The sequence below is a fragment of the Cheilinus undulatus genome, linkage group 4, assembly GCF_018320785.1.
Source record: "Cheilinus undulatus linkage group 4, ASM1832078v1, whole genome shotgun sequence".
Classification (NCBI taxonomy): Eukaryota; Metazoa; Chordata; class Actinopteri; order Labriformes; family Labridae; genus Cheilinus; species Cheilinus undulatus.
In genome coordinates, this window is record NC_054868.1 from 25,856,729 (window position 1) to 25,884,460 (window position 27,732).

Sequence of the window (27,732 nt, forward strand, 5' to 3'; positions counted from 1 at the left end):
GTTTAAATGAGCATCACATGCTTGAAATAAAATGATTTACCCACAGTTTTAAAAGGGTGCCAATAATTTTGTCCGGCCCATTTTTTGAGTTTTGTGTAAAATTATTTCAATTTTGTCTTTTTTCTTAGATTTTTTGTGTTATTCCAATGCACATGAAGGAAATAAACGTGTGTATACCAAAAACATTTGTAATTGCAACAGTTTCTGGGAGAAATGGTGTATTTTGGTGTAAAATTCCAGGGGTGCCAATATTTTCATCCATGACTATATTACTCAGCTGATACGCTAGACCAGCGACCAGCAACTGGCAGCCTGAGGGCTGCATTAGACCCCAACAGCTTCCCATCCAAACCCAAAAAGATGATCAAATTCAGAAAACATACAGAGGAAAAAAAATGTTGTGGTATAAAGTAGAGCTGCTCGATTATTGTAAAAATCATGGACACAATTATTTTGATTGGTTTTGAGATCAATAAACACAATTACAAACTGATTTTACATCTGTATCTGTGCTTGAATTTCAAATGACTAGGCCTCAGTAAATCAGTGTTGCATGGAGGCAGTCACAGCTGTTCAACAGTGTTAAATATCTTGGTTTTATAAGGACTGATTCTATACAGGAAAGCATGAAGAGATATACTCAACTAGATGAAAACTAATGCACGTCAATAAAACGTATGAATTACTCTGCATTTCACAGGCTGTTTGTGAAACCTTACAGGAATGCTAGGAATACAATCTTTTTTTACAATAAAATATAAGGATATAGGCCACAATTTCTCTATTTGGCTGAAGGCCAAAGGTTCAGTTGTGTTTAAGTGACTAGTCTTAATGTTCAGAAAACAGTCAAATTTAGCAACAGGGTCATACTGTCAGTGGGTATATTATGTGAGGTTGCTGTGCTGATTAGAGGTGTGGCTAAAGTTAGTGGTTAGCTCTGCTGGCCTTTGTTCCTCTTTATGGAATATCAAGCTTAATGTGGTTACTCATCACTTCGGTGGAGTAGTTATTCATGAGTATAACCCTCAACAGCCAACATACAATTTTATTGACATTTTCTAGCTTAAATCACTGTCATACCACGCTCCTCCTATGACACGCTAAACACTAAGCCTCTGGTGTTTACATCCAGCAAAGTGCCAGGGAAAAGCTCTGGCAGGAAGGCAGCAGCATCAACTGAAACTAAAATAGCTACTAGTTTTAAAAGGGTCAGCTGGAGGAAAAGTTGCGCTTCCCATCAATGTAGACCATCAGTGAAGTACTAAGCCCAGGCTCAAAAGTCATACAAAAAAAATTCAAAAAAGGAAGCACATCTTGAAATCCAAGTTATGGAAGACAACACAATAACATAACCTCACATCATGGACAAATGCTTATGCATTTTGGAGCATTTTGGAGCTCTGATGCAGGCCTTGTGCCAAAACGCATACAAGCATTTGTCTATGATGTGAGCCAAATAAACTAGTAAAATGTTATTGTTTTGTCCTCCATAACTTGAATTTTGAGATGTCCTGCCGTTTTGAAACTTTTGAATGAGTTTTAAAAGGGTATTTGATTGGGAATTCAGGTCTGTGTTTAAAAATAGATACATGATCAGTTAAACCCATTGGTACTCAAACGGTGTGGCAAGGCACAAATCTAGGTGTAGAGGGGGAATATGTCCATATGCCATTACTAGAACTATACAACAACAAAAGATATTCAAATCTGTGTTAAATAGGCTATTTTGCATGGATATGAACATGGTGTGCCTTGAGATTTTGGCTTAATCATAGGTGGGCCTTGGGAAAATAAAGTGTGAAAACCACGGTTATTCCAACTTGCAAATCTTACACGGTCAAATTTGTTATTTGAATTTACCCTTTAATCAGGCCAACCACACTTATCCCTATCAAAAACATGAGCTTTAGAAGCACACAGGTGCAAATAAGCACTGCATACACTGCAAGAGTCAGAGAGGGAGCTCGTGAGATCTCAAAGGAATAAATACCACTCATAATCTGCTGATTTAAATGATGAAATAGCATGTGCAAGAGGGTGTTGTGATTCATGTTTTTTTTAAAAAAAAAAAAAAAAAAAAAGGTGGCAAGGACCTGAAAAAAAGACCTTACAACTTTGCAAAGTGACTTTAGAAATAAAATAACTACCTTGGAAACAACTTCAGAATAAAAGTATTGTTTGAAAACTACAGTAGTCTTATAATTAAAAAAAAAAAAATCACACTTTAGTTTTAAATGCTTTATGGAAGTGAACCATACCTTGCATCTTTACCAGGGATGTCGTGGCAGTCAGGATTGAATCTGTTTCAGGATACAGTGCTTTTCAACCTGTTCCTAACCTAGCATAAATGCTCGTCCAGTGGCTGCAGATTGAGCTACAGTAACGCTGTCACTCATAACGAGGAAACAAGACACTGTTCACTGAAACATTTAGCACATTCTGGCACAACCCTGTGGGCACTCTATGCTCTAAAGGGAGGGTGCATGAGCTCCGTTTATGATATTAAAACAAGTGGTGCACTGCATGTGCCATGGTAATAGTTTAGCCCTGATTATCTTAAATAATGTTCATAAGAAGCCACAATCATAACAGTAATTTAAACTCAATTCATCACCCGGCACTAGTACAAGGGTATTTTATTTACCAAAAAAATGTATCTTACAAACTTTGAAGCACTCCCAAAAACGGCTGTAACAAGACTGTCTTCATGTTTGATCTTTTTTACAGAAATCCACCTGTCAGTCATTATTAATGATTATGCTTGAAAAAAACATGATTTTAGTCCACTCCTGAAAAAAACTTTCCACTTCTGGCACTCTGATAGTTCCATTATCCCTGCCAGAGAATCAAAATAGTAGACTTTACTTTTTTTCCACCAATCATGACATAGCATGCTAGCAATAAACCCAGTGATGGACAACCAGACAGCCTTTCAAATATGAAGCAAAAATATCTCATTTGCAGTTGCAGCACAGGTGGTTTTAGTTTATGCCAAAGTCTGACCCCCACAGGACCTGCTAGGAAAAGCTGGCCCTTGTTCAAATGTAGTTGATGACCACTGCTCTATTTAACTGACTCTTTAGGCGCCCTGTCTTAAAGCGCACAGCCTTTTCTGCTACAGCTAACTATAAAACTGTAGAACTCACATGATTGAAGCCTTGACCCAGGTGTCATAACTCTATAGTCAAGTTAGATGATCACCAGTCTGCCATTTTTGTGCATTTGACAGCACTGAAGCTGTGAAGATCAGTAAATGCTCTTCTTTCTTCACCCAGCTATTATCCACTGACTTTTCACTCTCGCCTCTTTCACAGTAAGTATAGTAATTTGTCACACAAACCTCATAACTGTTATGTGTGAAACACAATCTTCAATTTCACCCTCGGTGGTTGCTAGTCATGTTCCCTTCTTAAATCCACAGTGAAGAGGGTGACAAATATGAGAGTCTAATCTCTGTTTGTTTTGTTCTATTTGTTATGCTTTTGCTTACTAGTAGGGGAAAAAGTCAGATAAGGAATAACACCACTCTAGGACTACACTTAGACCCTGACTGAGGTGTTTCTGGTTTTCTCACCAAACAGAATTTTCAAACACAGGTGGGATGCTGTTGAGAAATCATTATGTCACAACAATAGTGTCTCCTGCTGGTTGATCTATAAGCAACGCCTCTTTGTGTGGTCCAGAGGTGGAAATGAACAGCAAAGAAGCAGAAAGCAGATGATGCAACTCTGCATCATGCTGATTTGGTTGCAAATAACAACAGCTGCTCTGAAAATGAAAAAGTGTCTTGGTAGAAATGAAACTTCTATACTGGGAAACTTGCAATGATGTGATGCTACATTTTCTCAGCACTTCTTGTTCTACAGAGGATGCTTGTAACAACTCTCCAATGACAAAAAATGCACTAAGTATTCACCGGCTTCCTTTCACCACTTAAATCCATTAATCCCTGAAACTAATCCCTACACATCCTACTACATTCTCAAGTCTGTCATTATCCTCAGTTTAATTTTACCCCAAAGAACAGTTTGCTTTTCAGATTAACAATATTTGGGATGCTTTTTGACGTCCGTGTTTTATTTGTTTGTTTGATGAAGACCAGATTCCATGCCTGTCATCAGCTGGATCCATCTTGCAAAGCTTCAATCTGAAACACTTCCTGGTCAGAGAATGACTGGGCCAACAGTATCATTTAAGGAGAAAAGGCTGGTAACACCAGGCACAGTTTAGTTCCACTGTAAGCCTGTAAACAATGGCTGCAGCCGGTGAAGAAATTAGCGTGGATGCATCTCCAGTTGTGGTTTTATCAGAAGTGTAGCGTCTAGAAAAGTAAAGAACCAAACTGAAAGCTTCTAGGTGGAAAAGATGTTTCTGCTTGTCTTCTAAAGGCTTCAGCAAGAGTTTGATATAATAACAGGCTCCACTGATCGTGAAGAATGATAACAACTGTTGAGTTTGCATTATGCAGCCTGATGCACAGTTGTGTGTTTAGTTCTGTCGGAGACAAATGCAAAAATCCCTTTTTCAGGCCGTTCACAGTCCCCTCAAATACCAGAAAAATCCATTGCCTTCACCCTCTCTTTCTCCACCTTCTAGAAAATGTGAGCTGAAACAAGCCCTTCCCAGATTTTACCCTCATGACCTCACATGGGGGGTAAGCACTCGCCTCCAGGTTTGGTTGGCCCTCCCCTCTCAGCTGCTAGCTGAGATGCTGGATTGCTCAGTAGGTCACCCTGCTGACTATGGTCTGGGAAGCTAATGGTTTGAATCCCAGTCAGGTCCTAATCTTTGGATGAAAGTTTCTGTAACTTTAGGAGTGCCACATCCATTTCCTGAGAGTGGTGTGGTCAGGGGTGGAGTCAGACAGCTCATTAACATTTAAAGCGACAGACACAGAAATGGCTCATTCTGAGAAAGGCTGAAACAGAGGGGTCTTTAGACATGCAAAAATCCAATACTAGAGTGTTTTTCGGCAATAAACTTCACAGGCATGTTTTAGGGACCTCTGAGAACAATATAAACTTGTCTTTAAAGGGTAAAATATGTCCCCTTTAAGTTATGGTGTAAAGTTCAAACTAAGCCCCTGTGTTGAAACCAGTAAAGTTTGAATGTAAGTTGTGTTATTGTTTGGTTGCACCACAAAGACGCAAAGTTTGTTTTACCTAATAGAGTTTATCGTCTTAAATCAACAAAATAATGTCATAGATATGATGTTTCTGTACCATTTAACCCATCAATGACAAGCATTTTTAACGCAGTGTTTGTTCCAGTGCTGTCTCTTGTGTCAAAATTTCTCTAACCAGGCTAATGGCTGAAAATAACATGCAAAATGCTTAGGTCAGTGCTTCCCAAAGTGTGGGCCAGGGCCCACTGGTGAACCCCAGAGGTAATGCAGTTTGGCTGTGAGAGGTCAAAATACTATGACTATGGGCTCTAATTTCGTGGCACAGCGCAGGGTGGCGCAGGGTGGCGGAGCGTGGCGCACCCCGCGCAGTGGTAATTTCATTCGGTGCACCACCGTGCGCAGCCAATTTGGCAATTTGATTGACCGGGCTGCGCCAAGATGGGTGTGGCGGTGCACCAGGGGAGGTGTCGACAGATTCAGCTTGGCGCTGTGACAATTTCGTGCCGAAAACACTGCGCAGAAGGTGCACTGAAAGCCCGCCAGCTCCAACCTGGTCTATTCTCGGCGCAGGCAAAGCGTGCCCGGTGTTGTGGTAATTTGGCTGACAGGCACGCAGTGCGCACACGTCACCAAAACCTCACAGGCAGGTTTCCAGAGTGTCGGACACATTTCAATGCAATAAACAATCACAGCAACCACTATTTAATGTAACCGTCTGAACCAGCATATACATTTGTATCTATATAAATTGTCCCAACACATCTGATGTCAGATCATAGGTGTTTGTCATGTGTAATTGAAACTAAACCTGATGGCAGCTGGGAGTGATAAAAACTAGCGAGTTCACATCTCTCAGCCAACCACAAACAGCCACGGCATCCGATTTAATCTTTATTCTTAACGTGATCTAAAAAGATGGAGTACATTATTGCAAGGAGGATGAGGAGGAGATACCGGGAGAGAATATATCACCAAAGGTTCTCCTATTTGGTGATGACAGAGCAGGAATGCAGGTGGATCACAAGCATGATGCCTGGATTAGCCTGCTGCTGTGTTTAATGTCATTGTCACTTAATTTTGTAATCTATTCATGACACAGGAACAGATTACATCTGTCCCGCGAGGTGGTCCACACAGTGACGTGCATCGTGGCCTCTGATGCGCAGCCTGGTGGCCACTGTGTGCCTTCTTTGCTCTGACAGCTTTTTTTTTTGGCCCTTCTCCTTACATCATTGAACCGTTTTTTACATTGGGCAGCGGTTCTCAGAATATCTGGGCAAACTTGATTGACAATATCAGTAACTTCCTCCCAGGCACTTTTTGCATCATCAGCCCGTGGAGGTCTGTTAGCATTACCATATATTCTGGTACTGCGAGCTTGGACCTCCCGGACCAGCACATCAGTTTCCTCCTGGGCGAAGTTTGGCACCCTGGAGCTGCTGCTGCTGTCTTCGTCCATGGTGGTGGCGAGGTGAAATTGGCACTGCGCCTTGCCCGCAGTGCATTTAAAGGCAAGAAGAGGCATTCATTTGATTGGTGAAGATTACACTAGGCTGTGTTAAACCCACTCACGCCTTCTCTCCTCCCTCTTTGCCACTTGTGCCGGTGGGAGGGACGGAGGCATGGGTGCGCCGCGCTGCGCCGGACTGCGCCGTGCACGAAAATTGCAAAATGCCCTGTACATATCCCGTTGGTGTGGCGCAGGCGCGGTGCAGGGCAGGTGCGCCGCGTCTGCGCCTGGTCTACGAAAATAGTGCCCTATGTGTTTGGTATGTCTTCTTTGTATCATTTATTTTGTATACAACCAGTGTTACAGTTTACCTAGTGTTGTGATTAAGTGGTAACACTGTTGACTATTCTACTATGCCACTCTCTTCTATTTTTAGAGTTTATTACCGTCTTCAGAGACATCAGTGCTACCAGAAAAGAGACTAATATTACTCAAGAAAAACTGTATACAAGTGCCTCTGCAGAGGCCTGATCATTAGAAATAAATGGCAGTGGCTAATTAACAGTACCTTGTAAGCTCACAAACACTTTGTGTCATGTTGATGTATTTCAAAGTTAAAAACTTGCTTTAAAAATGATCTTTTTATGTAACAAAATATGATAAATTAAAGGTAAATATTTAAGTCTTATGATATGGTTGTACAAGGTTTGTTGTCCAATAAAACTCTGCACCTTCCTGCATGTTTGTGTTGACGTGATTCTGAGTTATTCAGAGGAAAAATTCTGTGAAAAAATCAGAAAATAACATCTTATATCTCTGCATCACTTCTTTGTGAGCGGTCACTCTCTGTAGGACACTCAACTGTGTACAGCACGCTCCCTATCTCATGATTATCTGGCTAATGAGGTTTGGTCAGACGAGGGATCATCGACCAACCAAGTGGAGGGTGGCAGCCTTACAACTTGAACCCCTTTCTTATTAGAGTAAATCTATTTCAGTCCTAAACTGTAAAAGTTTTCAACATGAAGAGGTGACAGATTAATTGACTGAATTACAAATAGTTGTGTTTTTCCTTATTTCATGTCTTTACTGATTGGAAACAAACACTGAATGACTGAATGATGCTCATATTTTTGGAAGCAGTTGATGGTGTTATCTAGAGAGAATCATAAACCCTAAAAACCAAAAACACACACATACACACACAGTCCATTCAAACTCCTCAGGCTATGAGAGCGCTGATAAAGTGTACTCCCAGAGTGACTCCCCTGCTGCACCTAGCGCCAGCGACATGCAGAAGATTGTCATGCCAGATTTGTTCGACACGAAGCGATGGGAAGGAAACATAACTGCAGGGACTGTGAGATAGAGATGAACATCCAGTGTGAAAAAAACATGAAAAGGGACCACAGACTGGGGGGGGGTCTGATGTGCTCAATCGGTACCAGCTGCTGCATACTGATGACCTGAAATCTACACATGCTGAATCATGCAACTTAAAATAAATAAATAAATGCATATGCATATAAAGAGTAAAATCTCTGCTGAGCTTCCCCTTGGATATGAGTAAAACCTCCTCTTGGGAATATGACACATTAGTGTGAGTCTTTTTTCTGACTGATGACGTGGAAACTTTCAGATGCACATCACAGAAGTCTGTTTAATGCGAGCAAAAAAAAAAAAATCGTCTTGGCCCCTGCTTGAATCCAAGCACAGCAGCATTTCCAAGCATAGTATTCTCCTCTAGGCAATCGTAAGTTTTCCATTTCATAAATAACAGCCTTTGATTGACAGTTTTCTCATGCATGTTGAGCCCACAGAGATGAGAGAGAGAGAGAGAGAGGAGAATTATTAGCTGAGGCAAAAATATAAACAGTATATTTTCTTCCTCTCTTAGCAAGAGCCCACCTTGAGAGTATGAAAGGCCCTGCGACTTTCAGCTAGAGCAAACTTTGTTCTTGGTCTTTGTTAATGTAATAAAGTGAAGAGTATATATAAGCCCCATAGGGAGAGCCTTTGATCAGAGCAGCATATCACTTATGTCTAATGTATTTTAATACAGAGAAAGGAAACCTATCTCTTCTTTCAGGTACACAATGCAACCACTAGAATTTTCTTTCTCTTTGCTTAATCTCAGATATACAAACAATCTCTGCTCCTACACCCATGCTCCTCCTCCCCCACTTTCTCATTTTCACTATTGAGCCCCTACCTCTTCATCCCCGGCTCACAGCTCCTGATGAGTTTGTGACTCACCGAGAGGAGACAGGGATTTCAGAAAAAAAATACACTGAACCTCCAGTGGAAGCTGATAATCCACAGAAGCAAGAGGTGGCAACGGAAGTCGGCAAACACCCCAAACAATAGCTATCAGTGATACTCCCACTGAGATGACAAGCCCCTACACACATTTGGCTGCTGTTGTGTATAAACAGCAAGCTAATATTTGTGTATAAATGGCTACGGCACAATAGGAGATGAGGTTCTGTGAATTTGATTTGTATACAGAAAAGCAGATTGTCTTCTTGTGTTGTCAACACATGATGAATAATAATCAGCTTTAGAAAGCAGCTGCCGGATCAGTTAACCCTTTAGTCAGGATAGGAGCACACAGGAATGGCCGTAAGTGGTAGCTTTAGGTTGTTACAGATAATTATTATCATGTAGTGAAAGCAAAGTTTTGAATCATAGACTGGCCAAACAGTGGATGATGCCCACCTTACATTACCGATCAATTAGCTGGTTGCCATTGTGGTTGAAAACTTGAGTTTGGCATTTGGCAGCTGAATTTTTTTAGTTTTCTGAAGCCATCTATAGACTAGAGGTTGGTGTTTGACCTGGCAATGTAATAATAATAATAATAATATCTTGTGAGATATATATTGTGAGGGATAGGGTGAGTGAAAGGCGTAGTTTAGTGAAGACTGTAGGCTGTGGTGAACAGGTGATGCTTGAGACATTTTTTTGAAAATGTCCAAAGATGGAGCTATGGATGTCTACTGGCAGAGTGTTCCAGAGGGTATGGGCTAGAGCGCTGAAGGCTCTGTCTCCAAAGGTTCAGATTTTGATTATGGGAATAGAGAGTAGGCCAGTGTCTGAAGACTGAAGGTTGCGGGTTGGTGTGTATGAATAGAGGAGATCAGAAAGGTACTGAGGAGCCAGGGCATGGAGAGATTTGTATGTGAGGAGGAGGATTTTGTAGTTGATGCGGGACTTGATAGGGAGCCAGTGAAGGTGGATGAGGGTCGGAGTGATGTGTTGCCAGGGTCTAGTATGGGTAGAAGTCTAGCAGCAGAGTTTTGGACAAACTGAAGTCTGTCTGGGGTTTTACTGGGTACCCCAGACAGGACTCCATTGCAGTAGTCTGGGCAGAAGGTTATGAAGGTGTGAATGAGGGTATCTGCCACAGGGTCTGGAAGTGATGGTCAGAGTCTGGAGATGTTTTTTGAGGTGATAGAAAGTGGATTTGATCACAGATTTTATGTGGGACTGAAAGAAGAGGGTGGAGTCCAGGATGACGCCCAGGTTTCGGACCTCGGAGGACAGACAGATTGTTCGGATCTTTTGATGTTATGCCCTCCGAAAAGGCTCACCAGGAAGCACACACTGTTATGACTCGTGTTTGTCTTTGTTTTGAATTTATTAAACTAAATGGCCACAGGTCATAAACCTGAAATACAACAAAAGATAAAGATTACAATATTGTCCTTTTAACATATTGTGTTAAACAGTGAATGTCCAAGCCTTTAAAGCCTTAGGTGTTATTACCTTTGACATTATCTCAATAATAACAAAGCTGACTCAAAATAATGATATTTGACTACATTACCCAGAATGCTTAGTGTTAAGAGACCATGCGCAAACGGCACTCTGCCGTCCGTCACCGGCAGTTGCTATGGACGCGGAGCTTGCGTTCATTTACCACACGTGTTGCTTATAAGATTCATAACACACAAACGTAACACAACGCGATACTCTGCAATGGATTACAGGAACAAAATCACTCTTTACTAGACAACACTGCCATTGTTACAGTAAGTTACCGAGTGTTCAACACACCTAGCATTATGCTAATGGCTAACGTCAACAACCCGAACTTATAAACTGTCCCCGGCTAATAATCATTAGCTGCAACTAACACAACACACAGTGGTAGATGTTAATGTGTACAAACGCTACACATGATATAAACAGTGTTAGTAAGCTGAGTTAGCAGTTAGTTACATACCAACGGGCTGTGTGCTCCTGACGACGGTCTGAGTAAAAATAACAGATAACAGCCCAATGCCAAACGTAACGTTTACCTGACGTAGCTGCGCATATGTGTTACATTCACAGAACCAGAAAAATAGGAAACATCTGGACACTTATAAAACTAAAGATAAAACTTGTTCCTATTTTAACTCAAAATAAGTATCATTTAGTCCATTAACTCAAAAGTCTTAACACAGATGGAGGTCCCGTCCACATCAAGCATGAGATCTCCAACCTTCTGCATGTAGGCTTATTTTATATATTTCAAATATATTCAGTATTTTATGCCATATGAAGACAGCTATGTGAGGCCTAACACATTATAGTAAAATGGAATAGATTTATAATATATAAAATACCTACAGCAAGGGCCAAGATATCACAGAGAGTCTAAGCCCATGGCAAACAATGCCAAGAGGTAAAGCTCACTGACTGAATTAGTTGTGGCTCTCACACAGAAGCACCCACTTAATCCAAAACCAACTTTAAGCCTTACTACCAGCTGTGTTACATAAAAATTCCCCTCACTTTCTACTGAGAAAAAAGAGCTGCAGAGACCAAAAATGCAATAAAGATGTTTAATTCTTTTGTAAAGTTTGGAATATCAATACGGGGCCCTGTGGGGTTAACTCAATTTGGATCTGGCCTCAAGAAGCGACTTGTGGAACTGCACTGTATGGTCCTCATAATATCTGTGGATGGAATAAACCCTACCTTTCCTGCTCATAGATTTCACATGATGCCATGCTAGAGCTGCACGACTCTAGCTAATATAATAATCACAATTATTTTAAAGTGAGGAGAAGATAACTGGATTGAAACAAGGTGAGCAGTTGTTGGAGAACAAAAAAACCTATGTATATTAGAAAATAGAGAATTTGACGTATGATTTAACATAATGTAAAAAGGCTAATATACACTATATGCCAAAAGTATTCACTCACCCATCCAAATAATTGAAATCAGGTGCTCCAATCACTTCCATGTCCACAGGTGTATAAAATCAAGCACCTAGCCATGCAGACTGTTTCTACAAACATTTGTGAAAGAATGGGTCGCTCTCAGGAGCTTGGTGAATTCCAGTGTTGTACTGTGATAGGATGCCACCTGTGCAACAAGTCCAGTTGTGAAATTTCCTCACTACTAAATATTCCACAGTCAACTGTCAGTGTTATTATAACACAGTGGAAGCAATTGGAATGACAGCAACTCAGCCACAAAGTGGTAGGCCACGTAGAATGACAGAGCGGGGTCAGTGGATGCTGAGGCGCATAGTCACAGAGGTTGCCAACTTTCTGCAGTCAATCACTACAGACCTCCAAACAATCTTCAGATTAGCTCAAGAACAGTGCATAGAGAGCTTCATGGAATGCGTTTCCATGGCCGAGCAGCTGCATCCAAGCCATACATCACTAAGTGCAATGCAAAGCGTCAGATGCAGTGGTGTAAAGCACGCCGCCACTGGACTCTAGAGCAGTGGAGACGCGTTCTCTGGAGTGATGAATCCTATTTCTTCATCTGGCAATCTGATGGATGAGTCTGGGTACGGCAGTTGCCAGGAGAACGGTACTTGTCTAACTGCATTGTGCCAAGTGTAAAGTTTGGTGGAGGGGTAATTATGGTGTGGGGTTGTTTTTCACGAGCTGGGCTTGGCCCCTTAGTTCCAGTGAAAGGAACTCTGAATGCTTCGGCATGTTCCCCTTGATAGAACTGATGTATTTCTTACACCAGTTGTATCTTGAAATAACGTTACGTCACAGAGCCTGTGAGACTCGATAGCAGTATTGATAAGCTAAAACGTTATTGATTTTCGGGTATTACAAAAATATAGAACTGGGTCCTTATGGACCTGGGTTTCGATCTCCATCCCTAGTCCAAAGTGACAAAAACTTTAAGTCCACATCAATATCTCTGTGTTTTTATGGTTGACAGGTGATGTATACGGTTCAGACTGGAGCTTTGCAAGATGGAAACACGAAAACAGGTGTATCCATCTGCTTTGCAAGGTTAAAGATTCACATCACTACTACTGTAAACAAACTGACGTACAGTAATAATGATGTGTTAAGGTAAGCTCAGTAAAAGGACCTTATTTGTAAATGTAAATATAATGTCGTGGTGTGTTTAAATGTACCGGATACAGGAAAATGAAACGTCAATAAACACAGCTGTGAGGGTGGGAAATGTGCTTATTCAGCAGTATAAAATAACGGAATTGTGACCTTTGTATCAGCTCTACTCCTCTTAAACCACTTCTGTTAAAAATGGATTTTCATTTTGTCTTTCCACCAAACAAATAGAAAAGTATTTTTGATAGTATTGATAAGGAACCAGATCAATAAGGAGCTTTAGGTTGAAAATATGACTTGCATTTTTTTTTCTTTGGTAACTTTGGTGCTTAAGTGTCCTATCATCCATTAAGATGAAATTCCTTAAGACTGGAATGACGCTTCATAAGAGATAAGCTCCTTTGGGAGATCAGTTTCAGGAAACCATGATAGTGTCAAGTTTCTGGATGAGATTCAATTTGCAATTATTTTTCCATGTATTTAACTACAGGCTTGTATTTTTGGCAAAACAGTAATCAACAAGAATTTTTTGGGTTTTTTTCCCCCAAGAAACAGAGGAGTGTTTGTGGGTGACAAAAATATCTTAGGCAAGTGTTAAATCTAGAAAAAGCAAGGCAAGAGCCAGAGAGAAGGGGAATAATCAACAGATTGATTTTTTTCCAACTCACAGAACAAACATGATCCTACAGCAAAAATATTTTTCCAGTAGCATCTGTCATCATAGCTGATAGAGTCACTGATGCCAACTTTTTACTTGTGGGAGCTTGCTGTCGAGACCCCTTTGATAATAACCAATGTTAGTGAGGTTTGCATTCATGTTTTCATGACAAAACAGCAGCTGATAAAGACACCACAGATAAATGAGCTCTGCTTTGCTGTTCTGAGCAAGAATTGCAGCACCCAAAGGCTGTATTATAATGGTTTTAATTTGGTAATGCAGCCAGTGTCTTCCAGAAAATTTTCACGTACTTAGAAAACAAGGGAGTGGCACTGAATTTCTGCATGTTGCTCTGCAGGTGTCGAGTGGAGGCTTAATGAAAGGGCCAGTTGTTTTTGCGGGGCTGATTTGCAGAGAGCAGATGGATTGGTCTCTCAGTCTCTCCGGTCTCAATCTTGTCCCACATTGCTGCTGTCGGCCCATTTAACAGCCAATTTCCTGCCAGCTCATCACAAACACACATGTACACACTCTGTGGGAGGCTGCAACGAAAATCAGTGTGTAGTTGTTGACCACAGAGACTCACATAAAAGGGAAAAAGGGCGAAACAGTAGGGCATGTACACAAACAACTACACCCAGGCACACTGATAACAGAGATATGGGCATGTTTTGTGCACAGACAAGCACAATTTTGTGAATTAAAAAGTACACAGCAACATTTAGAGACTCACAGGCTAACAGTGGATTCCTAAGGGGAAGCACGTTTGGACAACATGCAGATTTTAATGAGCTTGCTCCAGATGTCTTCCCAGCCTGCAGCACACGACTACTTGATTAATCAAGTACACTTTACCAAGAACCAGGCACACTAATCCTAATTTATCACACAAATGCAGTAATCTCAATTTATCACAAACACAGTAATCCCAAATGACCCCCTCCTCTCTCTGCCTCATTATCTCTCATACACACTTCACCTGGTCTCTAATATGCTTCTACATCTACTGTGAATGCTCACTTAAGTCTGGTATTTGTTCTCCATCCAGCCTCACTGCTTCATTTCTTTCCCTCACAGATTACAATAAAACCACACACTCAAGCACACCAACACCTGACTGAATCACACTCAGAGTTGCACTCGCTCTATCTTTCGGTTACTCCACACCCACGTTAACTGACACATGGCTTGCCTCAGCTACTGTTGTGCCCACACACATTCTACACGCATGTGGAAACGCCCTGAGAGCACACAAACTCTCACATTTACTGCAGAAGAACTGAACAGTAGCTGGTCTCCACAAAATGATCTCTGACTCTCAATCTTGGCGCCTTGTAAAGCTGGAGATTACAAAGGCGCTCCCTTTTCTTCCTGCCTTGCCACTGGCAGTCAGCCTTCACTCCAGGTCATGTGACATAGCTGGCAGGCCAGTGTGCTAATGATATTTCACTGCTGAGATACGGCTCTGCGGGATGAATGTTTCAGTATCCATGCCATACAAGTGTGCAGTATTGTAGAAAATCAGGGTTTTCTGAGTCAATGTGACAGTTTGGATGTGGACTGAAAATTGTGCCAACATTACTGAAGGGTCTAAAAGCACAATGCTTCATTTCCAGGTTTTAACCAATTTATTTTGCATGGAAACTCACAATTCTAGCTTAATTTGCAATAAAACGTGCTCTGTTGCTCCTTTACAGCCACAGCTATCTTTACTGTCTGGTCTTACAGAGCTGATAGCAGTCAAAGGCAGAAAAAGAAAACAATGATTTCCCAAAATTCAATGTTCTATGTGTGCCCACAAAATTTACATCCTCTTTCTAACCTAAACCTTACCAAAAAAACAAAAAACAAAAAAGTTTTCTCCATGACTCCAGGAACAAAAAGAAGAGACAAAGCTCATCACTAACCCTAAAGCAGGGTACAGACTACAAGATAGCCTGGACGCTTCCAATCAAAGCAAGCAAAGGATCCAGTATCTCGCTGAAAAGATTCTCTCATCAAATTTTCCTGTAGTGTGCCATTAGTTATGACTGGTTTTCATCTCCCTGATCATAGCGCCACTCTGATGGAAATATTTAACATTTTCAGTATTTGCAACCAGAAATTCTGCTGTGTGGGGGAAACACTGAGGACAGCCAAGCAAAATGACAGTCAATCAGGAAACACAGCAGACAGCCATGGGACAAAAGTAAATGAAAGTCATATAGTTAGACAGACATCAAAAATGGAGGACCGACTTGTTCATTTGTTGCAACAATACGAGTTTACGCTATGTGCCCTGTAAAACATACCACAAATCAAACTAACCAGGAGGAGAGCTGGACCAAAATTGCTATAGGCTTAGCGGGAAGCTAACAGCTGTTTAGCTGTGTTATCAAAAGCCTTAGCTGACTGAGTGAGATTCTGATTTATGAGAGTCAAGACTAGTTGTTAGTGAGCAGAATCTATTAGTGTGATGTGAAGTGCTGGTCTTGATGAACACCATATTCCAGGGGTCAACTACTTTCGGGCAAGATTTAGTTTTGACAGACTCTGTTTGGCTGGACTCATGGAAAAGACTTGTTTAAATTAAACTAGCATATTATTGTATTAGTATTTGTATTTCCTTCCATTTTTAACTGTTAACACTTAGATCAGCCCCTACAGCTATACTGTAGCCAGTCACAAGGAGAAATTGTAGTTTAATATTTAATAGTTTAATACATTTCTGGGATTGTCATGTTGTCCATCACTGGGGTTGACAGCACTATGCTGTGTCCTGATTAAAGAGAAACATGCAGGAGATAAGTCTTTTCTTGTAATTCACAGGAAAGTTGCACTCTCCAAGAGCCTGAAATGGGGAGTTTACTCAAAAAAATGCAGTTTTAATTTAGGATTTTAATTGTGTTTATCATGTATTGTATTACTAATGATGGCTGACATTTGTCTGATGACTAAGGCCGGCCACACACTACAGGATTTTTTTTTTTTCCTGAGAAGAGCCTCGTCACAAATGACTGTTTGTCTGAGTAGTGTGCATGTGTGTGGTGTCAACACAATTGTTTTACTGCTCCAAATCGTGTCGCAGCCTCCAAAATCCCGAATCGTACATATCAAACACGTTTTATATTTATGATTCTAGGTCGTAGTGCCGCTGACGGAGTACCCACAACAACCAATGAGAGCAAGCAGATAGGGTAGCGTCACAGCCACATCAAACGTCCTTTCACCACTCGCAATCATGAACACAACTTTAACAGGCTTAACTCTTACCCCATGGGTTCCAAGACACTTTCATATCCATCAGCTCCAGTCCAACCTTCCAACCCCCTTGGAAGGTCAACCCTCTTCACATAACATCTAAAGCTGGGCTATTCAACGGCAGGCCTCTGGGTTATATCCAGCCCACAGGCAATCTCTGAGTGGTCCCAACCCAATCAATATAAATGTATCCAATCAATGTATGAAAAAATAATCAAACAGTATGCAGAGCATGTGCATGTGCAAAATTAACAATTGGAACAGAGGTTTATGGACTTAGCTGTGCTCAGAACATTGGGACCATGTTTAGTAGCAGAGCTTTTGAAAACTTCTTTGCACCAAAATAAAAAAAAATGATACTGCCAATTCCAATCACAAAAGCAATAAGCCTCATCAGCAACAACTATGTAGTAAAACCTTAAGAGATATTTATTTTTTAATACAATGAATTGCATCTATTAAAATGTGTCTTAAGAGCAGAGAAAAATTACTCTGAATGCTTCTTTAAATGTCCGACATGTAATTGCATAGCCCAACATTCCTATATCTGCTTCAAGGAAGAGTGTTTTTTGTGCTTGCTATGGTTAACGTAAGTCTGTAATCTAATTTACTCCACAGACTCAAACAAGTATCAGGAAATGAAAAGGAACCCCAGTGCATCTTCCCTGTGTGCTTTCTACTTGTGGTCACAGCTAAAGTTTTATAGGTTTGCTTTAATGGACCTCTATGATGTTGAGAATTACAGATGATTATGACAGGCTGCAGGAGAGCTGTAAAGTGCATTTCAGGCCAGGCTGCTTATTACTTTTCTGTAGTCATCAAAAATTATGAAAGAATAGGAAGGGATATTGAGCTGTTTCTATGTGTTTCTTAAGTTTTTTTGCTTTGTGTTAGGGTTTTTTCAACCACATTTTCACATATGACTTCATCCAAGAGCCATACAGCTTAGAGTCAAAGAGAGAGCTAGCTGCCATCAATCCAGAAACAATGGAAATGGTGCAGGTGAAACACAGAGTTATAAACCTAGCCACCAGCCTTTTACCCACTGAAGATCAGACCAATAACTCCTTAGCTACCCAGTGCTCTCTCTACTTCATATCCCACCCACCAGTTCAATCTGGACTTACAAGCACGTTGATTTAAATCACACCACTTGACTGCAACTATAGAAGAGGCAGCTTTTCCACTGAAGGTTAAATGAATGAATTTCTCATGTCATACAGGATTTGCAGTGGAACTCGCATTTACTTTATGTTTTTTTTTTTTTTTGCCTCATCCTAACATCAGGCCATTTTATGTTTCCAGTGACAGGTGCTGCAGCTTTGACAAAGTGACACAGGGCAGTGAAGCACCAGCAGGACCATAGAGAGTTATAGAACAGCAGTATGCAGTGACATTATGGCATTTATAGCCCAGTGAAGGGACTGTTTACCCACAAACACACATGTATTCTCACAAACTCCACATGTCTGTACCTTCTGTGCGGATGGTGAAGGGGGAGTCCCCCAGTCTCTTGGCTGAGAACTGCCCCCCCAGAGAGGTCATTAGAAAGCACAGGCTGAAGAAGCCAATTCCCACCACGAATATCCTGCAACACAAGGGGAGGAGAGAGGGAATAGATGAAAAGAGAGCTGAGATGGATAGACATATTTATAGGGTAGGGCAGGTAAATAGATGTTTTGGGTTAGTATGGAGATGCAGAGGGAGAGAGAGGGAGGGTGTGATAGTGAGGTGTTTGGAGGCAGAAAATGGAGTGGATAACAAGTTAGCGGCTTGGAAAAGAAAATAAGCATGTAGGCAGATGAACAGGCCGGCAATTATAGAAGATAGGGTTTTGTAAGGCGGAATCATCAGCAGCCAGAAAAAAAGGGAGAGAGAAAATAAAAGACATGCAAAGATGAAGAGACGAGGGAAAATGCGGAAGAGAGCAGATGAGAAAAAGCGAATAAAGGAGTCAAGAAACAGCAGGCAGCACTTCCAGAGGGCAGAGAATAAATAGAGCAAAGATCACACGTAGAAAAGAGGGAACTCAGGGCCAAAGGGCACATGAAATATTTTAGTGTTTTGATGCCATCAGTTGGCATACATGCAGGACAAAACTGCCAGCATAAGGGTGAGCAGTTTGTCCCCAAGTGCAGCCAAAATGATGATGATGATTTATGTAATATCACAGGCACAGCGAGGGCAGATGAAGAAAAGCCAAGAAGAAGACAGAAGATAGCCAAAAACAGTCAGGCATATAAGGTTATTACAAAGGGGTAGAGATGGCTGGAAATGCCAGCCAGACTGGTCTTATCCACACTTATCCATACACACTGAATTAGGTCAGAATAAATTACACTACACTAGTGTTCACGAGAATCATATTAATCTTATTTCAAAGGCCAGATGTCTTGGTCAACTTAATCACTGTTTGCTTAAAAAGAATACACATAAGAATAGTTAGAAGAGATCCTTATAGATACATATATAGATCATTTTGTAAGTGACTGGTAATAAAGCTTACAGTCTTGGGTTTAGCTTGGGAAATAAATGACTTCAGACACTTAAAACTCGTCCAGTGTGCTCATGAACATTATTGCTTTGTACTGACTTTGATAGAAAAATGTGAAAATACCTTTTAAAATTGTTTGCAGGTGCAGATATTCTAAAATCCATTAGGAGTTGTGCAAATCTGAGCTTCTCAAACAAACTCCTGCTTATCCCTGCTCTGTGGCACAGATGCAATATTTGAACACAACCATTTCTCTGAAGGGAATATAAAATGCGACTCTGTGTGGGTTCCCTCTTGTTAAGACAGAATCAGATTTTTGCCTTAAAAGAGTTGGAAATCAGGTCTTTTGTATCTGTGTAAATCCTGCCCTAGTTAAGCTACTCTCTTCAGTGTATGGATCAAAGGTTATTTTATGATGCAAAAACTGTCTGGGGAAGGAGGGAGGCAAAGCCGTCTGTGATTCTCATCCGTTGGACAAAATACCAGTCAGCCTCCATGACTAACAAGTTCCACTTTAAACATGCTTGTTTCTGTGCTGCTAACCCCAAAAGAGGAAGATTTCTGGGAAGAATGTGTAGTTGTGCAGTACAAAGGCAGATTTATGTATCTACAACAAGCAAACAATCCCCATGCTTTTGCTGCATATTGTATCAGCTTAAGTCATATTCCCTTTTTTACTGTGTTGTGCTTTTAGTGTTTTGTTTTGTTTTGGTTCTTTTTAGCTTTTTAGTAGGAGACATTTTGTTGTATTATATGGAGGGCTTCTACAACCCCAATTCCAAAAAAGTTGGGTCACTGTGTACAATGTAAATAAAAACAGAATGCAATGATTTGAAAATCTTATAAACGCTTTTTTTTCACAGTAAAACACAACGGATCAGATGTTGAAACTGAGACATTTTATCATTGAATGAAAAACAGCTCATTTTAATTTGATGGGAGCAACACATCTCAGAAAAGTAGGGACAGGGCAACAAAAGGCTGGAAAATTAAGAGGAACTAATAAAAAAACTGCTGGAGGAGCATTTTGCAACTAATAGGGTTACTTGGGAACGAGCCAGTAACATGGCTGGGTATAAAGGGAGAATTTTAGAGAGGTGGAGTCTCAAAAGTAAAGATGAATCTTAAGCAACATCAGTGTTGTAAAACTGCATGAAGCAAATACACTCATCTTAGATTTTAGGACAAAGTTATGCATGATTACATCTGTATTTATGGCCTCCTTTGTGAGGGCACTTTAAACCTTTAACTTCTACACCAGAGGTTAGAAACCTGAACAAACTTAACATAACAAAAGAATGAATTATTCACATCTTTTGCTTTCTATTCAAAGAAAGACAAGAGCTTTGGGTTTGCCTGAATGCACGGCCCAGTGAGAAATTTGACAGCACTTTCTGGAATGGTACACTAAGTATTTGCAGTCACGCTAAGTTCTGAACGAAACCTGTTAATATTGATGAGGCTGTGAGAAATGAGTTCCTATCAACAGCGAGGAAGTATGGCCACTTAAAAGAGCATTTGCTGGAGTGATCAGATTGACCCAAAGGGATCGAGATGATGCTGAATAATCTGTTAAGTATAGAGCTGGTGGTTTGGCAAGCTCCCAGGGTGACTATATTCCAAGACAGAGCCAATGTGTCTTGTCCTGAGTGGTGATATGCTGGCTTCAAGGACAGACAGAGGGATCTATGATACAAGTTGACACTGAATAATCGTTAAAAAGCCTCCTATCTAAAGAGCGGCATCAAACATGATAACAGCTGTGTGATCACTCCAAAAAGTCATTATCTACAAATTGGTCCTTTATCATCATTTTCCATACATTTTGTAACCCAATTCATCAGATTACAATTTAAGCTGCAGCAGGATCTAATGAATTATCATCCTGATTACACTTGAAAGATGACAAACTATAATTTGTGTATGAATGCATGTTGAGATAAAACCTCCCCCATTCCAATTATCGATGTAATTTGTGTGTAGAGGATTATTAGATGATACTTTGAAGTAATGATGGCTGGATTAAAACTGGAGGCTTCAAATCAAAGTCAGCTTGTCAACAACCTGCCTGTTTGAAACATCTTTATTGATTTAAAACATGAGGAATCATAATGATACTGTATTTAAATCAAAGTGCAAGCATCCAAGCAGCTGGCACACACTCACTCACTAGAGTTTCTCATTTACCTCTCTGTCTGTGATATTATAAAATAATAAAATAAATATTAGTCCCATCTGTTCCAGGCATATTGCAGAATTAATTAGAATAGCTCAATCATTGTCAGAGGACCACAGAGCAGCCACACGATAACTGATGTGAATCCAATCCCATACAGATATGATCAAGGGATTATTTGTCATAAATCTGGCACCATAATGCCTGCATAGATTATGTATTTGCCTTACAGCCATCAGGGTCAGAAAGCCAAGTAGGTGGAAGGTGAAAATCGTTATCAGCAACGTGATTAAGTATTTGCTTTTCATTCTCATTCTTTGTTTGTTATAGTAAGGAAAACTGAATAAAGGTTAACAAAGATAAAAGGTTTACAAGGAGGGAATTTCAGCAAACCCTTCAAATCGGCTTCATCTATTATTTTCTCTGTGATTTATGCATCAATAATGATTTGTGTGAATGTGTTTGTAAAGGATAGGGTGTTCGTTGCAGTGCTGTAAGCTCCACAGTGATGAATCGGAAAAGAACATAGAGGAAAGAGAAAAATATTAAGCTTATGTGGGCGTACAGTATCTGGCCTGATGCAGTCCTAGGGCGATCATTTCTGCTCTTATCATTTAGACATTTTTTTCCAAAGTGGCGTTAGGTGGGTGATATGAGAGGATTAGGTCCCCGGTCCTGCCTGACGAGTCTTTAATTAACAGACTTAAAGTAAATGCTCTGCTCCCTATAATTGGATCAGAAGGCAAGATCTGCTATCAGCTAATTGGCTTCCTCGCACATATAGACTTATCAGATTTTGCCTCTAGGTAGATGATTTTAAAGCTAAGGGAGCTCTGCGAGGCGTGGAGGAGCCGTGGTATTTGTGTTAGTTCTGCTGTTTTTCAAGAAACTTTTTCTACCATCAAAGATAAACCTCAGGACTGAAACAACTTAAAACTTTGGTTACTCATGTGTGACGATGCTGATTCCTGTTGATATGTTTATACTGATAGTGCGGGGAACTCGTATCAATTCAGAACCCTACTATACAAAAAAATGCTTTATTGCTTTGATGCTTTGTTGTTTGGTTTATTATATACCATTAGGTTGAATGGTTTGCAAAAATAATCTAAAATCTGCATTTTTTCCCAACATTGCAATTGTGGTTTAATATGTGATCATTATTAGGTTCCTTATCTTATGTATTTTTCAACAAATTCAAGCAATAAAGCCTTCTATATTATAACCTAAATTCCAAAGAGTGTATAGCTAGAAACCCCCACATGCATAGATACATTTATCCATAGTAGTAATCCATAGTAGCATGAATTTGAACATGAGGATGCAACAAGCTTTAAGCCATAAAGGAGGTGGCTGGGGTAGGGGAGGTAAAGCTTTGCCAGCAGTAGCAGAAGCGTGATGCATCAGCACTGATGCCAACAGAGATTAGTGAGAAGTACGTCATATTTAAATGAACGTCTGTGTTTAGAGAAAGGGCTGTGATTGGCTGTGGGAGCTGAGAGGCAATAATCGGTAGCAGCTGGCTATCAGCTGATTGTAGCGGAGGATATGACTTCCATGAACTAATGCTGAGCTTCATCAATATTAGATAGAATGAATTAGGGCAGAATTAGGAAAAAAATAAATCTAATTGCAATTATGTTGCTTATATTGCAAATTTTATTAATTGCTACATTGAAAGGGATTATTGTTTTTATGTAACTTGTTTTGATTAAGAAAAAACAAACATAAAACATGAAAAGGAGGATTTTTGTAAACCACTCTGAAAAAAATGAAACTTGAATGTTTGCATAATGTACATAAAATGCAAAAAAAAAAAGAATACATTAAACTGTTACTGCAACTTGGCTGCAAGGAAGCGCAGGGGTTAGCGCTGTTGCCTCACAGTAAGGTTCCTGGTTCTCTTCCTGGTCAGGGCCTTTCTGTGCAGAGTTTGCATGTTCTCCCCCATGCATGCGCGGGTTCTCTCTGGGAACTCTGGCTTCCTCCCACCACCAAAAACATACTCTTTAGGTTAACTGATGACTCTAGAGTCTAAATTGACCGTAGGTCTGAGTGTGAGCGTGCCAGGTTGTCTATATGTCAGCCCTGCAATTGACTGGCGACCAGTCCAGGGTGTACCCCGCCTCTCGCTCAATGACAGCTGAAATAGGCTCCAGCCCCACCGTGATCCCTAACGGTATAAGCGGTATAGAAAACGGATGGATGGTACTACAGCTCCTGCGATTTGTAAATTGCAGCAGGATATATTGCTTTATAAACTAATTTGCAATTTATTGGCCAGCCCTAATCCATATTGAATTTTTTTGTACTTTGAATTGTCAAGAAAGTAAAATATGTAATGAAATTAAGTTATAAAGGTCACACAAAGGTCTTGTAACAAGCTTATCTGTATGGCAGGTGAGTATCTAGCAGCATGAGCAAGTCTTTCATGAGGAACTGGCTGCACAGATGTTACAATGTGGAAATACAGTTAGTTACAACAGATCGAGAGTGGGTTAAAAAGTGGCCATCTTTCATCCCCCACTAGGTACCACTAAACTTGAAGAACATATAACAGAGAAAATAGAGAAATTATGATCTCAAAGTCCAGGCACAGAATGATAATAGAGCCATCCATGCAGTAAGAATCACAGTCATACCTGAGATGACTGGTAGTAAAGCTTATTTCGTTGAGATCCTTCATGATTTATTCCGGCATATTGTCCCTCTATCCATATGGCTCTAAATCTCATTCATCCAGCAGAGGAACATCTGGCCTGTGTGAGCATATGTGTGTCCATGCACACCTCCACTCCACACACTGCTGTAGTAGTGAACTTTGTCTAGGCTTTACTCTCATTTCAGCCTTTATATTTAGTAAGTACTTGACACTTCTGTTCAGGAGGGTACGTACAAGTGTCAACATCAGTGCAGTGAAAGAAACATACCATGTAATCGATACTAACCCATTAAAACGCTCGAGGCTGCAAAGAAACAGATAACATCGTGGGCTCTTTGTCTCTTACCTGAACGGTTTGAACGTCACTAGACATCTTCTGACCATTATTTTTCCGTCGGTGCTTCCAGTAATCATTTTCCAAAACGAGCGACCCCTGACATTGTTGCTAACCTCCCGACCGGGATCTTCAGGTGACCACACATTTTATCTTCGTCCCATCCAGAGGTCCGTGTAAGTGGCAGAAACTCGGTTATTTTAATGAACAGGCACCCATGTGTGCTTATCTAACCCCTCCAGAAGAAAAGGTTCAAAGTTTCATTCAGCAAATCTCCTCTCCAGTGAGTGAAAGAGTGATTTAAAGCGTTATTCCTTCATCCAGCGGACTCTCAGAATCTGAGCTGAAATCGCTGCAGGCTGGGTTGGCAGTAGGAGTCATGACCACGTCAATTATTTAAAAATTGCGTTGTTGTGAAATAAAAGTGTTACGTTCCGTGTTTCTTTGTGATATATATCACGGAGAGGACAGCCTGCTTCACGTACGGTTCAACTTCACAGCACAGCCCGCGCGACTGTGTCAGGTAGCCTTGTTGTCTCACACTCACTGACTTCTCACGAGACAAGTTAACTAAGGCAAAGTCTTTTACATCCTGTTGACACTTTCACAATAAAAGCACGGTTGATAAGTACCCCATTGTCATTGAAGAGGCTATCTTTTCTTCTAAATTTATATTGATCAAACCTAAAATCACTGGCATTGCCTGAGATGATTGTACAAATAATTTTAAGTGGATTTGGGGGGGGGGAATAATGTAGACGACTGAAAATAGGAAAAACTTTATAAAATGATTTTTAACAACGGATTTATATATATAAAAGGGATTTCAAATCTGCAAAAGTTTATTGCAATTAATTAAAAAAATTCTGTAAATAATTGTTATTGAGTGCATCCCTTCTTTTAAATCCCATTTTAAAATTCCACTTTAAGATCACAGATGAAGACATGAACTGAGCCATGGCAAAAGGATCATGTTATGATGGCATAAGAAATTAGGGAACAGTACACAGGGACAATGTTTGACAGCACAAAGTACAGATGCCCTTTCTCTTTCTTTCTTTCTTTCTTTCCTCATTCATTCATTAAGGAGTTTCACATTAAGGAGTGGTGGTGGACCAATTTTGCACCACTGTGGCTGCAGGGTATGGTGGCCTTGAGGTGCAATTCAAAATTACAAAGTCTGAAACAATTACAAAGCTTGAAACAAATTCATATATACCGAAACATTTCTACATTTCATAACAGCAAAACACTTTTGCAAATGATGGGAAAAAAATTTATATTAAAAAAAAAAAAAAATTGAAATTGAAATCAGACACAGAATTACAGTCTGACACAGTTTTAACAAACACATTATAACACAAATATAAAACTTGGTAAAGTACAATGGGAATTTGAAATTTGCATTTTAGAAAACAAATTAACACAAACACTGCTGCATGATCTGAGACAAATTCAAGGGTTGTCGAACACTTTTACAACTTCTGGAACAAACTTTCAAACAACGGTATTTATCAGAAAATTACCAGATGCCCGACCTCACCCAAGTTTCAAGTTTTGCAAGAGTGCTTCAGATTTTGTACTTTTTAAAACCAACTTTGTAAATGTGTTAAGTAAAATGTAAGTTTGGTGTTTAAGACTGTAATTTTGAATTGCACTTCCAGGCCACTGTAGCTGGGAGAAGCTGTATAATGGCTGAACTAAAGTGTGTTTTAAGGGACAATAAAGCATGAGATTAATAGTGCCATAAATAAATAAAAGGCACTAACTGTGGATCTGAGTCGTTAATTGGGATTAATGCATTAGTCATTACTTTTTGTTAAAGCCATGACAAACACAAATTCTAAAGTCAGTATTAAAATACTGCACAAGGAAAAAATGTGTCATTCAATGAATAATTAGATGAATTTATTGCTTTTTTTCACAATATGCTGACACTGCTGATAGGGTGAAAGATGGATTATGCTATGTCCTGTCCTCAAGCTGTACTTTCATTGCATTTAAAATGGTTTTACATAGCAGACTGCTATGTAGCAGGGGTCTATTGGTTTAAAACTTTGTAATCAACCTCTTTGGTACAGTAAGCCCAAAGGAATAAACGCTAAAAGCACATTTAGCGAAAGTATCGTTTTCTCTTATTTTGAAGGGGAATCCCGGTTTTCCTGTGTCGGTGTACCTTCCTTTGGTTGATTCGATGCAGGTCCATCGGCACAGTGATGGATAGATCCAAAGGGTTTGAAATCTCGGCAAACATACCACCACCCCCAACACACACACACACACGGCGCTATGACATGACATAAACAAGGCCTAAAAACACCCAAACAGCACTGAAAATTTCAACTTTCACTGTTTCTACATCCAAGCTCAAAATCTCCAAGCTGTGAAAAACTACTTTTTGATTGTACACAAAAAAGATCGTCGCTTGACTGAGCTCTGAATAGCAAAGTTGGATTGATATTGTTGAACAGTGATGCTCAAGGGGTCTTTTAATTAGTTTTAGGGGGTGTCTCTAAAGATTTAAAAGGTCACATTACTTATGGCACTTGTTTTGACTCATTTTGGACCGTGATTGAACCATTTTGTAGTGACTATCAAGAGGGAAGCAGGGGAAAACCCATTTTCTCTGCATGGCCATTTCAGGACCAAGGACAGCGAACGTGAACAGGTGGCAACAGCGGCACCCAGCGACAAGCAGAAGTACAGCAGCAATGGTAGTACTGTGTTGACAATAAAAAAGGGAGAGATGCAGAATTAATTACCACAGTAAACATCTCAGTTCAAGAATGTGGTCTTCTTTTCTCAGCTGCCACCTAGTAAAGTCAAAAACACACAAACCAAAGTGGATATTTCTATACAGGTAAAGGACTTGAGCTACACCTTCAAATCATATTTGTTCTGTTAAATGATCTGCAGTCAGTGGTAGTCAGAGCCCAGATTACACAGTCTTTGTGGCCAGCAGAGCGTTAGAGCAGAAATGGATGCAGAAAGGGGGGAGAGATCTGCAGGGGACCAGACTGAAGATGACAGTGAAATCTCAAACTCCCTTCATGCATCACTTGCTTTGGAACATGTGGATTTGACTGACAGCGTGCCGCCCACGCACGCTGTCCCTCTCTGCGGGTTGTGGGAATAGTTCTCCTCTATCAGCGGGAATCCACTGGGCAAACATAGGATTTTTACACCTTTTGTTTGTATGCCTGTGAGTGTGCGTTTGTGTGTATGCAGTAAGCTTCAATACACGAACACAGGAGTGTGCAGACACACGCA

General features: G+C 40.3%; 1 protein-coding gene across 1 annotated transcript in view; it reads right to left on the reverse strand.

Annotated features, from left to right (window-relative positions):
• Positions 1 to 24,954, reverse strand: part of LOC121507973 (alpha-1,6-mannosylglycoprotein 6-beta-N-acetylglucosaminyltransferase B-like) — a 187,880-nt gene extending 162,926 nt beyond the window's left edge. The window contains exons 1-2 of the mRNA XM_041784406.1: positions 24,475 to 24,954; positions 18,272 to 18,384 (exon numbers count right to left, since the gene is read on the reverse strand). Coding sequence (XP_041640340.1) covers positions 18,272 to 18,384; positions 24,475 to 24,542 — 181 coding nt within the window. The 5' untranslated portion in view covers positions 24,543 to 24,954. The remainder of the gene's footprint in view (positions 1 to 18,271; positions 18,385 to 24,474) is intronic.
• Positions 24,955 to 27,732: the final 2,778 nt, after the last annotated feature.